This window comes from Ovis canadensis, chromosome X, assembly GCF_042477335.2.
Source record: "Ovis canadensis isolate MfBH-ARS-UI-01 breed Bighorn chromosome X, ARS-UI_OviCan_v2, whole genome shotgun sequence".
NCBI lineage: Eukaryota > Metazoa > Chordata > Mammalia > Artiodactyla > Bovidae > Ovis > Ovis canadensis.
In genome coordinates, this window is record NC_091727.1 from 135327858 (window position 1) to 135341502 (window position 13645).

Here is a 13645-nt window from a genome sequence, read left to right on the forward strand (position 1 = left end):
ATTTTGAATTCAGTTACAAGTAAGACAGAGATAGGCTTTATTAAGTCTGCTTTCTTATGGAGGAAAGAGGCCATAAAATCAATTTAACTAAATAAAGTAGCTAAATTTAAACTTTAAATTATATATATAAACCTTTCTTTTGCTTCATAAACTTCCACCAGGACTTGTTCATTTCTCACTTTATAAAATGAGGCTCTTAGCTCTGCTGCCTTTTCTTCTGTCTTTTATCATCTTCTTCTACATCCCACATTCTGTCAGCTATATTCTATTGTCTCATGCCTACTTAAAATTTCATTCCCACAGATGATATCTGAATCATTTTCCAAAACTATATAAAATAGTTTCACATGTTAGGACTCTACTTCAGCTCAGCAATGAACATCATTTATAAAGTCATAATCACCTAAATACTGTTCATGCATGTGTGCTAAGTTGCTTCATTCGTGTCCAACTCTTTGCAATCCTATGCCTTCCTCCAGGGGATCTTCCTGACCAGGATCAAACCCGTGTCTCTCACATCTCCTGCACTGCAAGTGAGTTCTTTACCACTAGCATCACCTGGGATATACTGTTCACAAAACATTAATGAAAGAAATTGAAGATGATACAAAGAAACATATATTCTGTGTTCTCAGATTGTAAGAATACTGTTAAAATGGCCAGACTAATCAAAGCAATCTATATATTTAATGCAATCCCTATCAAAATACCCAGGGCATTTTTCTCAGAACTAGAACTAGAACAAATAACCCTAAAATTCATATGGAACCACAAAAGACTCTGAATTGCCAAAGGAATCTTGGGGGGAAAAAAAAAAAAAACAAAATTGGAAGTATCACCCTTCCAGACTTCAGACAATTCTACAAAGCTACAGGATCAAAACAGCAGGATACTGGCACAAAACAGATACATAAATTAATGGAACAGAATAAAGAGCCCAGAAAAAACCCCACATACCTATGGTCAATTAATCTATAACAAAAGGGACAAGAATATACAGTGGAGAAAAGACAGGCTCTTCAATCAGTGGTGCTGAGAAAATGGGACAGCTACGTAAAACACAATGAGATTAAAACATCGCTTCATACCACATACAAAAACAAACTCAAAATGGATTAAATACCTAAATATAAGACCTGAAACCATAAAATTCTTAGAAGAAAACATAGCCAGAACCTTCTTTGACATAAATCATAGCAATATATCTTTGTATCTGTTTTCCAAGCTAAAAGATATAAAACAAAAATAAACAAATGGGACCTCATTAAACTTAAAAGTTTTTGCACAGCAAAGAAAACCATTGACAAAATGAAAAGACAGCTTCCAGAAAGAAAGAAAATACTTACAAATGATATGACCAACAAGGTATTAATATCCAAACTATAAAAACAGCTTGTACAACTCAATATTAAAAACCAAACAACTCAATCAAAAAGACCTGAAAAGACATTTTTCCAAAGAAGCTATACATATCGCTGAAAAGCGCATGAAAAGATGCTTGACATGGTTAGTTATCGCAGGAATGCAAGTCAAAATGAGGTACCACCTCACACCTGTCAGAATGGCTACCATCAAAAAGGCTACGAATAATAGATGTTGGAGAGGATGTGTAGAAAAGGAAACCCTTGTACACTGTTGGTGGGAATGTAAATTGGTACAGTCACTATGGCAAATAGTATTAGTTCAGTTCAGTTCAGTTCAGTTGCTCAGTCATGTCCAACTCTTTGCATGGCGGTTCCTAAAAAATTAAAAGTAGAACTATCATATGATCCAGCAATTCCTCTCTTGGGTATATATCTGGAAAAAATGAAAACACTAATTTGAAAAGATACATGTACCCCAATGTTCATAGCACCACAAGTTACAATAGCCAAGACAAAAAAGCCACCCAAGTATTCATCAACAGACAAATGGATAAAGAAGATGTGAGATTACTCACCCATTAAAAAAGAATGAAATCTTCCATTTGCAGCAATGTAGACAGAGAATATTATGCTTAGTGAAATGTCAAAGAAAGATGAATACTGTATGATATCACTTATATGTAGAATCTTAAAAAAATCCAATACAGCAGAACAGTAATAGACTCACAGATATATTAGATAACAAACTAGTGGTTACCAGAGGGGGAAGGGAAAAGGGGAGGGGAAAGTTAGGGGTGTGGGATTAAGAGATACAAACGACTATGTATAAAATAGAAAAGCAACAAGGATATATTGTATAGCAGTATTATATAGGGAATTATAGCCATTATCTTATAATAACTTTTAACCTGTAAAATACTGAGTCAGTATGCTGTGTACCTGAAACTAACATCATATTGTTAATCAACTATACTTCAGTAAAAAAGTATATACTGTTTATGATCTTCAATGTATAGAAAGCCTTAATGGGAAACTTGGTTGTTATAATGTAAAAGTAAATGGGAACTTATGAGATAGTTAAAGAGAGATAGAGAAAGAGAGAGAAATAGAGATATGGCTATGTAAAGCAGAAAACCTAGGAACATTCTCTCCATTAGAAGGGTAAATTTCTCTTGCTTTCAAAACCCCATGAAGACACCCTGTCGATGATGATACCACCTGACTCCCTCAGGTGCCTTCACATATCCAAAGGTCTTCTTGGGATGTAGAAGGGTTGCCTTTATATCTATTTGATCACGTCAGACTGTTCTGGGAGCCATGTAGCCATGGTTCACTCATGTACAGTCTTCTGGTGTGGTAGAACTAGGTGTACCTAACAAAGCACTCCAAAACTCAGTAGCTTAGAACAACCATCTTATTTGCTCATTATTTTGCGTATCAGGAATTTGCACTGGTTGGTTCTTCTGCTAGTCTTGCCTGAGGTCATTTATGTAACGAGTCAGATCAGCTGGCAGATCAGTTGGGGGCTGATTTTCCTGTATAATAACTAAGGTTGGCAGATATAGCAAATAAAAATACAGGATGCCAGTTAAATTTGAACTCTAGATAAATAATTAATAATCGTTTTATTTTAAGTATGCCCAATGCAATATTTGGGACATACTTATATTGGAAAAATTGTTTGTGTTCATGTGGAATTCAGATTTAATTCGGAGTCCTGGATTTTATGTGGCAGCTCTTCCTAGGGGTCCTCAGTTGAAACGGTTCATGTCTGTTCTGCATGGACTCATCCTCTAGCAGACCAATCTACTTAGCACATGGTGGTTTCAGAGCAGAAAGAGGGCAATGCCTACTGAAAATGCACTGTTCAAGCCTCTTCGTGGGTCATGTTTTCAAATGTTTGAACAGGCCAAAGCAAATCACATGTTCAGGCCCAGATTCAATGCAGGAGGGGATTACACAATGATATGACTTCCCTGGTGGCTCAGACAGTAAAGAGCCTGGCTTCAGTGAGGGAGACCCAGGTTTGATCCCTAGGTTGGGAAGATCCCCTGGAGAAGGAAATGGTAACCCACTCCAGTATTCTTGCCTGAAAAATCTTATGGATGGAGGAACCTGGCAGGCTACAGTCCATGGGGTCGCAAAGAGTTGGACACAACTGAGCAACTTCACTTTCTTTTCTTCTATGGTAACAAGGAGGCATGGTTCATTGTAGCTATTACTGTAATATTTTCTCAGAGGTCATTCTAATTGTTACTTTTTCCTCTCATTTGCCTATATAACACCCTCAATTGATTTTAACAAGGTCCTGTTTGTTCACCCACTACCCCAAATCCTCTGTCCGTTTATTCCACTTTGGTCTGGTCAACCAGGGCCTGCTGTTTAGCTGTCATTTTAAAACTCACCTTTATTGCATTCCCAAGTTGTGATCATGATTTCCTTGATTCCATATTTACCTTGGACTTGATTACTACCTTTTTGCTTGGAGTGCACGTTCAAGTAACTTCTTAAGAGAAGGTCCGCAAGAGGCAGAATTTGAATACTTTCAGTCCTGAAAACATCTTCACGGTTATCACATACCTATATGATATGTGTAGGTATGTCTGTTTAGAAATAGAATACTAGAGAAAAGCTCATTTTCTAAGAATCCGAAGGCCTTTACACATTGATATATCACATCCAATGTTATGAATAACATGTCTGATGCCAGTTTGCTTTGCTATGACTTTATCCCCACCCTTGAGAAAGTTTGGGGTTTCCTTTTAATCTTTATTATTCTAAAATTTATTGGGGATATGTCTAGGTGAGGTTTTTAATTGTACAGAGCACAAAATACAGCTTTCTTTTCCATTAAAATTAATAGTAAATTAACTGTATTGAGTACAAAATGCAGTTTTCTTCTTAATTAAAAAAGAAAAATATGGAGAAAAAATAATGAGGATCTATAAGTCATCCATAATTAACAACAAACATTAAGGCTCTGTTGCATTTGTTTATAAGTTCTTTGTTAATAGATAAAATTAAACTACAAAATTGTTAGGGTTACATTTTCCTCAGTCCCTTACCAAAGGCAACTGGTATTGTAAAATTGATGTGCATCTTTCAGTTCTCATTTTTAATTTTGCTATAAATATATGTATTTAAAATAATATATAGTATTGTTTTTGGCTCAGACGGTAAAGCGTCTGTCTACAATGCAGGAGACCCAGGTTCCATCCCTGGGTCAGGAAGATCCACTGGAGATGGAAATGGCAATCCACTCCAGTACTATTGCCTGGAAAATCCCATGGACAGAGAAGCCTGGTAGGCTACAGTCCATGGGGCCGCAAAGAGTCAGACACGACTGAGCGACATTCCTGTATTGTTTTATAATATAAAATTATATAAATGGCATTATATTGTATCTTTCTACAAATTGCTTATTTCACTCAACTTTAGATGTCTGAGATATCTAGACTGAGCTGTAGAGATTTAGTTCACCCATTTTTTACTGCTTTATGAATTCAATTATATAGATAGATGACTTATTATATTATTCAAAAACCTACAACAAACATCAACCTTAGGGCTGAAATATCAGCCATTAAAATCAGAAACATGACAAGTATGCAGTTTATAATCAGTGCTGTTGCTCTGGAGGTCCTGACAGTGCAATGAGATAAGATAAAGAAATGAGCTATAAAATATTGAATAAGAAGAGATAAAAATATCATAATTTATAAACTATGTTTGTCTAGTTGAAAAGTCAGAAAGAAAAAAGAGGCAAAATAATAAATATAATACGAGAGTTCACCAAAGGAACCTGACTGTAGAAACAATATTACGTCGAGTTTTTATACAAACCTGGAAAAATTATTTCCTATTATATTTACCTTTGATGGAAATATATATGTATATATGTACAAAATTCAAAAGCTACAAAAGACATAAAAAAGAGTCTCTTACTGAATTTTTCCCATGCAAACACAACATATGCACAAAGAGGCAGAAGAGTGTTTTGCCTTCAACTGTGAATGACTACACGTTCTGAGAGTTGGACTGTGAAGAAGGCTGAGCGCCAAAGAATTGATGCTTTTGAACTGTGGTGTTGGAGAAGACTCTTGAGAGTCCCTTGGACTGCAAGGAGATCCAACCAGTCCATTCTGAAGGAGGTCAGCCCTGGGATTTCTTTGGAAGGAATGATGCTAAAGCTGAAACTCCAGTACTTTGGCCACCTCATGCAAAGAGTTGACTCACTGGAAAAGACCCTGATGTTGGGAGGGATCGGGGGCAGGAGGAGAAGGGGACGACCGAGGATGAGATGGCTGGATGGCATCACTGACTTGATGGACGTGAGTCTGAGTGAACTCCAGAAGATGGTGATGGACAGGGAGGCCTGGCGTGCTGTGATTCATGGGGTCGCAAAGAATCGGACACGACTGAGTGACTGAACTGAACTGAACACATTCTGAAAGATAATTTTCACTATATAAGGAAACAAAATCATAAATGATAGAATGTCAGGAGCCGTGTTAGGCATTACTGACAAAATGGAGGCACAGCTTCAACCCCCTCTCCTCATCCTGCAGGCACGGTCCCAGGATGAAAGAGTTAGGTTTTGTGATTCTGACTTGTTCTTTCCTTTCTTCGGTTGAGTTGGCTGGAAAGAATGTTAAGGTGCTTATTGTTCTTGAGAGAAGCATGAGAAAGCACAAAGCCTTCTGCAGTTGTGCCCAGAAAATAATCTATAAAGTAACCATTGACATTTGTCCAAGGATTTTTACAAAGAATGTCCCAGGATGAGCACGTAAGCCACAGCTTGAGGCCATGGGAAGGATTGTTATCTGAGACCTCTTTGTGAGGGAAATGTTTATGGCAAAGGAAGTTTGCTGAGTTAGGATTTAGGAATATTTAGGAATAGTTAGAAGCCTTTTTGGAGATAGTGAGCTTGGAGAAGGCAATGGCAACCCACTCCAGCACTCTTGCCTGGAAAATCCCATGGATGGAGGAGACTAGTAGGCTGCAGTCCATGTGGTCACAAAGAGTTGGACACGACTGAGCAACTTCACTTTCACTTTTCACTTTCATGCATTGGAGAAGGAAATGGCAACCCACTCCAGTGTTCTTGCCTGAAGAATCCCAGGGGATTCACCAGCCCAGCATAGTGGGCTTCCGTCTATGGGGTCGCACAGAGTCGGACACGACTGAAGTGACTTAGCAGCAGCAGAGCTTAGGATACTAGGGGCAAGCAGGATTTAGAAAGATCAGAAATAAACTGAGGAATGTGGTATGCAGCCCAGACATAAGCATGAGTTACAATGTCATCACAAGTAAACAGGATTCTGAGAGAATCACTGAAGCAGGAACTCTGTTTGAAAGGCAACAATGAGACAATAAATCTGGGTGAGGGGGAACTGAAAATGTCAAACCTCTGACCTAATGCTTTTGTCAAAGTATAAAAGAAGACATGATGCTTGAAATAAACATGTAGTCCTGCACCTTGAGTCAGAGGCTATATTATCCCCCACTGCCACTGCTCAGCCCTTCAGGCTGATTCCCTGGCTGCTGGAGCTGGACTCTGGCAATGAAATATATAACAGATTTATAATAGTACAGAAAACAGTGGGCTCCAACATGTTTTCTCTCGCAAACTGAGGCAGCTGTGGTGAGGGGATAAACCAGTCCCATTTCGCTTGGCGCTAAAGCAGGCAGGGCAGGGGGTTCCTAAGTCTCCTGTGGGCCAGAATGCATCCTGAGATGGTATCAGAGGATACCTGACACCTGCTCACAAGCACCAGCACACCCTCCCTGACAACACACACACCTCACATGCCACGGATGACCCAGTAACCCAGAGGGTCCCTGAGTCAGTGAGGGGTTCCTGGGAGAAAGGAGTGTGCCCCAAGAGGAATTCCACAGCAGGAAGCCACAGAGGGGCTGCTCGGCTGGGGGCATGAGGTCCCAGAGGCACCAACTATATATCATGAGATATCATGAGAATGGAGTGATAAGTGGTGCTGTGTTGACAGGTTATCTGTTTGGAAAAGGAGTCAGTTTGGATGACAACTCCCACCTTGCACAAAAGGAAATTCCAGGTATATCCTTGAGACAAGCCTTGAAGTGGAAAGGTAAGAAAGAATTAGAAACCACAGAGGAGGCTCCTTTTGTAAAGGAGAAATGGGGAAGGCCATCCTAAGCCACACACAAAAGCAAGAAGCAGTAAGGGAGAATGAGCCTTCTGGGGAAGAGGAGGTCCTGAGCAAGGGGAAGGGTGTGTGTGTGTGTGAGACAGAGTGAGATGATGCACGTGGCATGAAGATCAGACAAGGGACTGGCCGATGCCCGGCAGGGCTGTGCCGCAGGGCCATCCCATCTTAGACCAAGTACTGCCCCAGGAGAGAGGTGGGGGCCAGTGCTCCGCGCTGCAGTCAGACTCTTAGCCAAAAGTGCTGTGGTGGCCCAGCAGAGGGACTGACTGTTGAGGGCTGTGCCTGTCCCCGGTGACACTTGAGAGTGAGGGCACTGTGGTTGGGACTGCCCCAAGTGTGGCACGAAGGGCCCCGTGGGAATACAGCCTGGGAAATGCAGGGGGTGTAGCAGGCAGGAAGCTGGATGCCTGCAAGCCACCCGACCTGGGCTTATGTCAGGGAGGGGCGGGGTGGGGGGTCGTATAACAAAGTTCCCAGGACAGGAAGCAGGCTGGGAGGGTACTGGAAGTTGCTGTAAAAGTTCGTATCCACAGGCACAGACGTAGACAAGATAATGAGGAAGGGAAAGCAGGGCTCTTTCTGGAGCCGGCCGGAAGACAGTGTGTGGAGGCACTTCCAGACTTACCCAAGACACAGCTTTGGCTGGGGCAGTCCCATCAAGGCAGGCACCCCCCACAGAGTGCGACAAGCTCAAGCCTTGAGAACCCTGGCTAATGTCTGCCACAGGGAAACCCGGCAAGGAACTTGGTGGATTGTAGCAGACAGGTGGGTCTAAGTTTGTGCTGGGTGGTCCCCTGCTGTCTCATTTTTGAATGAAGCATGGCAGGGGTGGCAGGCACCTTAGTCTTTCCAGCGCTGAAAGCCTCTGACTGTGTTCCTCAGGCCCTGACTGCAGGCATGCCTCTCGCTCCAGGTCCCTCCACATCCGAGGCAGAACCCACGGGGAACCGGGCACCCGCCCTGGCACAGCAGCCAGCCAAGGCCAACTGAGGCCAGCCAGGGCCCGGAGCTTCCCCACACAGGGAGTGTTTCAGGGAGGGCAGTGCCAGCTCATGGAGAGGGGTCGTGTCTTGGGCCAAGACCCCACTGTGGAGACACTTCAGGGCTGGCAGGCTGTCCTGTAACAGAGGTGCTCAGGAGGTGGGCAGAGGCCTCCCAGCCCCTGCCTGAGATCAGAGTCAGTTGTGGCCTGAGAGGGCCTAGTGCCTGCCTCGGAGATGGTGGAGCGCTGCCTGTGGCGGGACTCAAGCGGGGACTCGGCAGAGTGCAGAGGAGGAAGGAAGCACGTGGCCATTTGGGACCCCAAGCCAGGAGCAAGCAGAAATGCTGTGGTTAGGGCAGAGATGGCTGAGGCTGAGCAATAAGGTGTTGCTGAAGATGCCCCTGGCCAGCACGCTCCACTGGACAAGGGGATGAGGGCCTGCCTGAGGGTAGTCCTGCCTGGCAAACAGACTGCCCCACCCACCTGAGGCTGGCTAGGCACAAAGGGAGGGTCAGGTAAGTAGCTCTTAGGAAACAGGGCCCCAGAGCCAGCAAACGAAGCCCCAGCCTGGTGAGCCTTGCTGGGGTTGTGGTGTCACAGCAACCAGTCACATGCTGCCCAACAAGGCCCCAGGGCTTGGGAAGGGGCAGAGTTCTGGCAGGCCCCCAAGGTCACTAGGCAGCCCAAACTGTGGGGGCGGATGAGTACAAGCAGGAGAGTGGCACCCCACCTGCACCACCCCCCCCCAGGCTCCCGGAGAAGGGAGGGAAACATTGAGATAACACTGTGCTCTGCACGGAGGAGGGCAGTCAGAAGCAGTACACTGGGACACCACTGGTGACCAGGGTGCAGGGTCCCTGAGCCACACCCCAGGGGGCCCAGGAGAGGGCACCGGGCTCACAGGCAGCACCGCTCAAAGGAAGCTTCTTGTCCCCTACGTGAGCCTGGCCTTTGAGGAGGAGGACCACTTCATGACACATCAAAACACCCCGGGAATCTGGCTTTGCTGACCCAGGGCTGAGGCTTGCTGGGAGGGGTCTGGAAATGTGGGCAGGGGCGGTGGAATGAGTTGCACAGATTCATGGAGCTTTCAGTGTGCAGAGCCACATTCCTCCTTTCCTTCCAGGGGTGCCGGGAGCTTGCATGGACGGCACGAATATGTGTCCTTCTGGGTGGACCAGACATGGCCATGCCACGCCCCTCAGCATCTGCCCTCCCAGCCCCTCGGGGATCCGTGGACGTCTCCATTGTCTCCTTCCTGGATCCCACAGAAGTACCCGGGAGAGGGCAGAAAAGAGGTTTCCCAGAGGAAGCGAGGGCCAAGCCTTCTCGCTAGTCCGGGAATTTGGGCTTGGCCTCCCAAGGAAGGGAGGAGGCCTGCAAGTAGGTCGCACAGCTGCTTCTCAGGAGAGACAACACCACCAAGCAGGCCCTCAGCAAGTAGCAACTGTAACTGCTATAATTATGCATCAGATGTCAGGCATGGGTTGCCCAGTGGGACGGCAGGGATGCACAGGCCAGCACGAGGGTACTGAGCTTCCTCTCTAGGCCAGCAGGCGAGGAAAGACACCTTCTTCGAGGGAAGGATTTCTCTGCATCAGGCACTGTGCTGCCTGCTTCAAGGTGTTGCCTCTTCTAGTCCTCCCAAGAGTCCTTCATCCCATCCCCACCCCCTTCCCTGCCCCAGCCCCTCCCCCAGCCCCTTCTGGGGGCTCCCCCTGAACCCTGCAGCTCATCCCTTCTCCAGTCTCCTGTGGGCACTGCTGAGTGGGCATCTGCCAGGAGCAAATGCCCCCAGTCAGTTAGCATGGATCATGTATTTTGGTCTTTCCCCTCATGCAGACTAGAGATTCAGAAACAAGTACCGGGTCTCCATTTTGCCAGTCAAAGCACACAGCTTTATTGAATGTACACAAAAATGCAGACGTGGTGGACAAGGTTAAGTCAGTACAGCGCATAGAAGAGGGGTGTACTTTTTTGCTCAATAGGTATCGTTCATAGGCTTGCGAAGAAAAGAGAGTAAATGGAAAGGATCCCATCTAAGCAGCCACTGATAGGCTTTTGGCACAAGCCCCCTATGGGTCTGGTCTCCCCAGCATGGCCCAGCTTAGACACAGAGACCACCACAGGCCAGGCATCCCCACTGAGGCTAGAACATGTTGTTCTTGAACCACAGCTGGCCGCTGAAAGGACCCTTTACCGCAGGGAGAAGGCTGCAAGGGAGCGATTTACAATGCACATTGCCTGCAGACTGAAAACCCAAGAGGTTACTCAAAGCTCTGTGGGAACCCCTGCCTGACCAGTAAGAGTGTGGTCCCGGATTCAGCAAATGCAACTTTCACCCAGAGATGTGCTGAGCCAGCTAACGCTGGGTCTTCAATAGCACCCGCTGCAGAGTCTTTGAGAACACAAGTGTGTGTTCCCCCATTGACTGGGCTTTGTTTTGGGGTGGATCAGTCCCACCCTGCTGGAGGGGCCACTTAAGAGGCCAGGGTTTCTGAGAGAAGCTGTCTGTTTGTGTTCCTGACAAAGAGGGGTACGAAGGGGCATAGCACTTGGGCTCTCAGCAACTCCCCCGACAAGGCTGGCTTTTCAGACAAACCCGTCAGGGGTTTCACAACCTGCCCCTCAGCACATTCACTTCCCTCTGGTATCAAAGGAAGCATCAAGCCTGAAACGGACTTGGCCAGCATGTTATTAATAACTGTCATGCTTATTAACAAATTTAATCCAGCCTGCTGCAGAAATGAGTTGCAGCAAAGAGACACGGTCTCCCGACACACTTGGCTGAGGCACGTCTTCATCTGGCCCTGATTTTCCACACCTGCATTCAAGTTATCCGGGCCACACAAAGCCTTTCCGTCCTCAACAGCAGGGTCGGGAGTCGGGATTGTGTTTCCAGCAATGGAGAGGCTGGCCAAATGACTGTTGATATCATGGCTAAACGAAAAACCGGCATCCTTGGGCTCAGCTAACAATACTTTTCCCTGAATGAAAGGCTCCTTGGAGAGGCCAAGAGCACAACTGAAATTTTTAAAGCTCTGAGCACTCCAAGTATTTTTGTGTTCGTAAGGGAACGGGCGCTGTTTTACCAGGTATGTTCGACTGGCTTTGCCCCCACCTGAAGGTCTGTCCTCAGCACCGCCGGGTGCCCCAGGTTCAGTCCAGTGCCCATCCTCACTCCAGGGCCGTGCTGTAGTTGTCAAATCAAACCAAATCTCGTGCTCCTCGTCATCCAGTTCCCGCTCATCATCCCATTCCTCTTCCTCCTCCTCAGACTTCTCACTGTCATCTCTTCCTATGGTTAGTTTGTAAACGCAGTAGCAGGCACCAGCCCCAATCATCAGTCCTGCGGCCATCCAACCCACTTCCCGAGCCCGGCCCATGTTCAGGTCTGTTCAGCTGGGGGTGGGGGCGGGGGGTAGGACAGAACAGGAGAGGGTCTTGTTTCACCTGAAAGAAGAGGGTTCTTAAGGCCAGGGTGAGTGATGGTGGAGGGGAGACAGCTTCAGCCTATTCCAGGCTCCTGAGGCTCTCCTGTGATGAATCTATGGGTGAAAAATGATATTAGGGCTTTTTGCAATACCTGGATTTTTGCCTCACCAGACAGAGTGGAGTTTGAGTTTCGGCTGAGGGAAGTGGATTATTTGGCAATGAGTTCTTTGTTCTTTTCTGTCATCCTCTGTCTCCCCTCAGGACCCACCATTTGTCTCCCAGAGCCTACACAGAAGGGCGGGAGTTGGGGCTGGGCTATAACCGCCAGGAGGGTGACAGGTGGTCTCCTCCTCCACCACACCCCCAGCCCCAAAGACTTAGAGGCAGTCTCACCTACCAGCCTCTACCAAAGCCAGGTAAATTCCTTCTTCTCTTGTCTTCTGTGCTCAGTGCTCCTTCCACAGTGATTGATGGACAGTCTGGCAGCAGGACAGAGGGAACGACAGATAGCCGGCTTTGGAAAACTACAGTGTAGTGGATGGATCAGAAATGAGAACACAGGTCCCTTTTCTGAATTTCCAGCCTTTGAGCTTAAAACATTTCTCACACCCTCCTGACTTTCCTAACACTGGTTTCCCCACCCCTCCCCCCTTGTCGTCCGCCATTTCCCCAGCAAAGGCCGCCACACCCCTTTCCCTGCGCTGAAATGGGAGGGGGTATGGAGGAAAGGGCCTGGAGAGGGCGGCTCAGACCCGGGCCTCAGCGATCCCAGCCCCCCGCCCTCATCCCCACCGCCACCCCCACCCAGGGGCCAAGGCTCATCCCACCTTCACAGCGACCTGCACGGTCCCAAGGCACTTTGGTCCTTCCCTCGCCGCGACTTTCCCCGGCGACCTACGGGCCAACAGATCTACAAACCTGCAGACAGACGGTGGGGGGTCGGGGGGAGACGGAGTGCTTGGTGGACGGAGCAGCACTCGGGACAGGAGTGTCCTGATCCTGAACCCTTTCTTTCCTCGGAGACTCTGTACCAGCCACTCACTTCCCTCACCCGCCGCCCGAAGTCCGCCAATTCCTTCCATGAAAATGGGCATGAGGAGGGGGACGGCAGTATTTAGAAAGTAGGCGAGAAGGGGACACAGACCCCTGTCTGCCGGAACCTGGATCCGTGGCGCTCTTGGCCTTCTCCCAGCCCCGTCTCCCTCCAAGCAGAGCCCACGCTCATACCGACCTGCAACGCCCGTGGCCACTTTCCTTCCTTCACGCGCCTGCAGAGTGATATAGGGGGCTGGTACCCAGACGGAGGCGACTAGCAGTACTTCTGGTCTAGGCAGCTCTGGTCACGTGACGACCGCGTCACCACTGAGCTCTGGCCCCCAATTTCCACTCCCACAAGCAGTGCGGCAGGCGCCAGCCTGCCCCGTACCTCCCCCCATCACAAGGGGCCTTGTTACTCTTTTCCTCTGTAACAATGCCAGAAGTGACCAGGGCTCTCTGTGTTTGCATTTGCTTTCTCTAATTACAGAAAAGGGCAACACTTTTCCTGGGTCTGTCATTTACTTACACTTCTTTTGAGGGGAATGTCTTACCCTTTCTTTGGCTCTGAAACTCCTGTCCCCTCTTTCTTCATTTCTACCCCTTCCCACATGCATTCTCTACACCAAAATTAAGCAGAG

General features: G+C 46.9%; 1 protein-coding gene across 4 annotated transcripts; it reads right to left on the reverse strand.

The window, feature by feature from the left end:
• Nucleotides 1-10409: 10409 nt before the first annotated feature.
• Nucleotides 10410-13408, reverse strand: LOC138930579 (protein ARMCX6-like). 4 transcript variants are annotated; one of them, XM_070291030.1, is made up of 4 exons: nt 13201-13408; nt 12797-12887; nt 12367-12493; nt 10410-12082 (listed from the first exon to the last, which is right to left on the reverse strand). In XM_070291030.1, exon 4 carries the CDS (start codon nt 11918-11920, stop codon nt 11015-11017), a length of 906 nt encoding a protein of 301 aa, XP_070147131.1. In that variant the 5' UTR covers nt 11921-12082; nt 12367-12493; nt 12797-12887; nt 13201-13408; the 3' UTR covers nt 10410-11014. The 4 variants fall into 4 exon arrangements, with proteins under 4 accessions (XP_070147131.1, XP_070147133.1, XP_070147134.1 ...); XM_070291032.1 differs by having other exon boundaries at nt 12367-12448; nt 13201-13347; XM_070291033.1 differs by having other exon boundaries at nt 12363-12448; nt 13201-13333.
• Nucleotides 13409-13645: the final 237 nt, after the last annotated feature.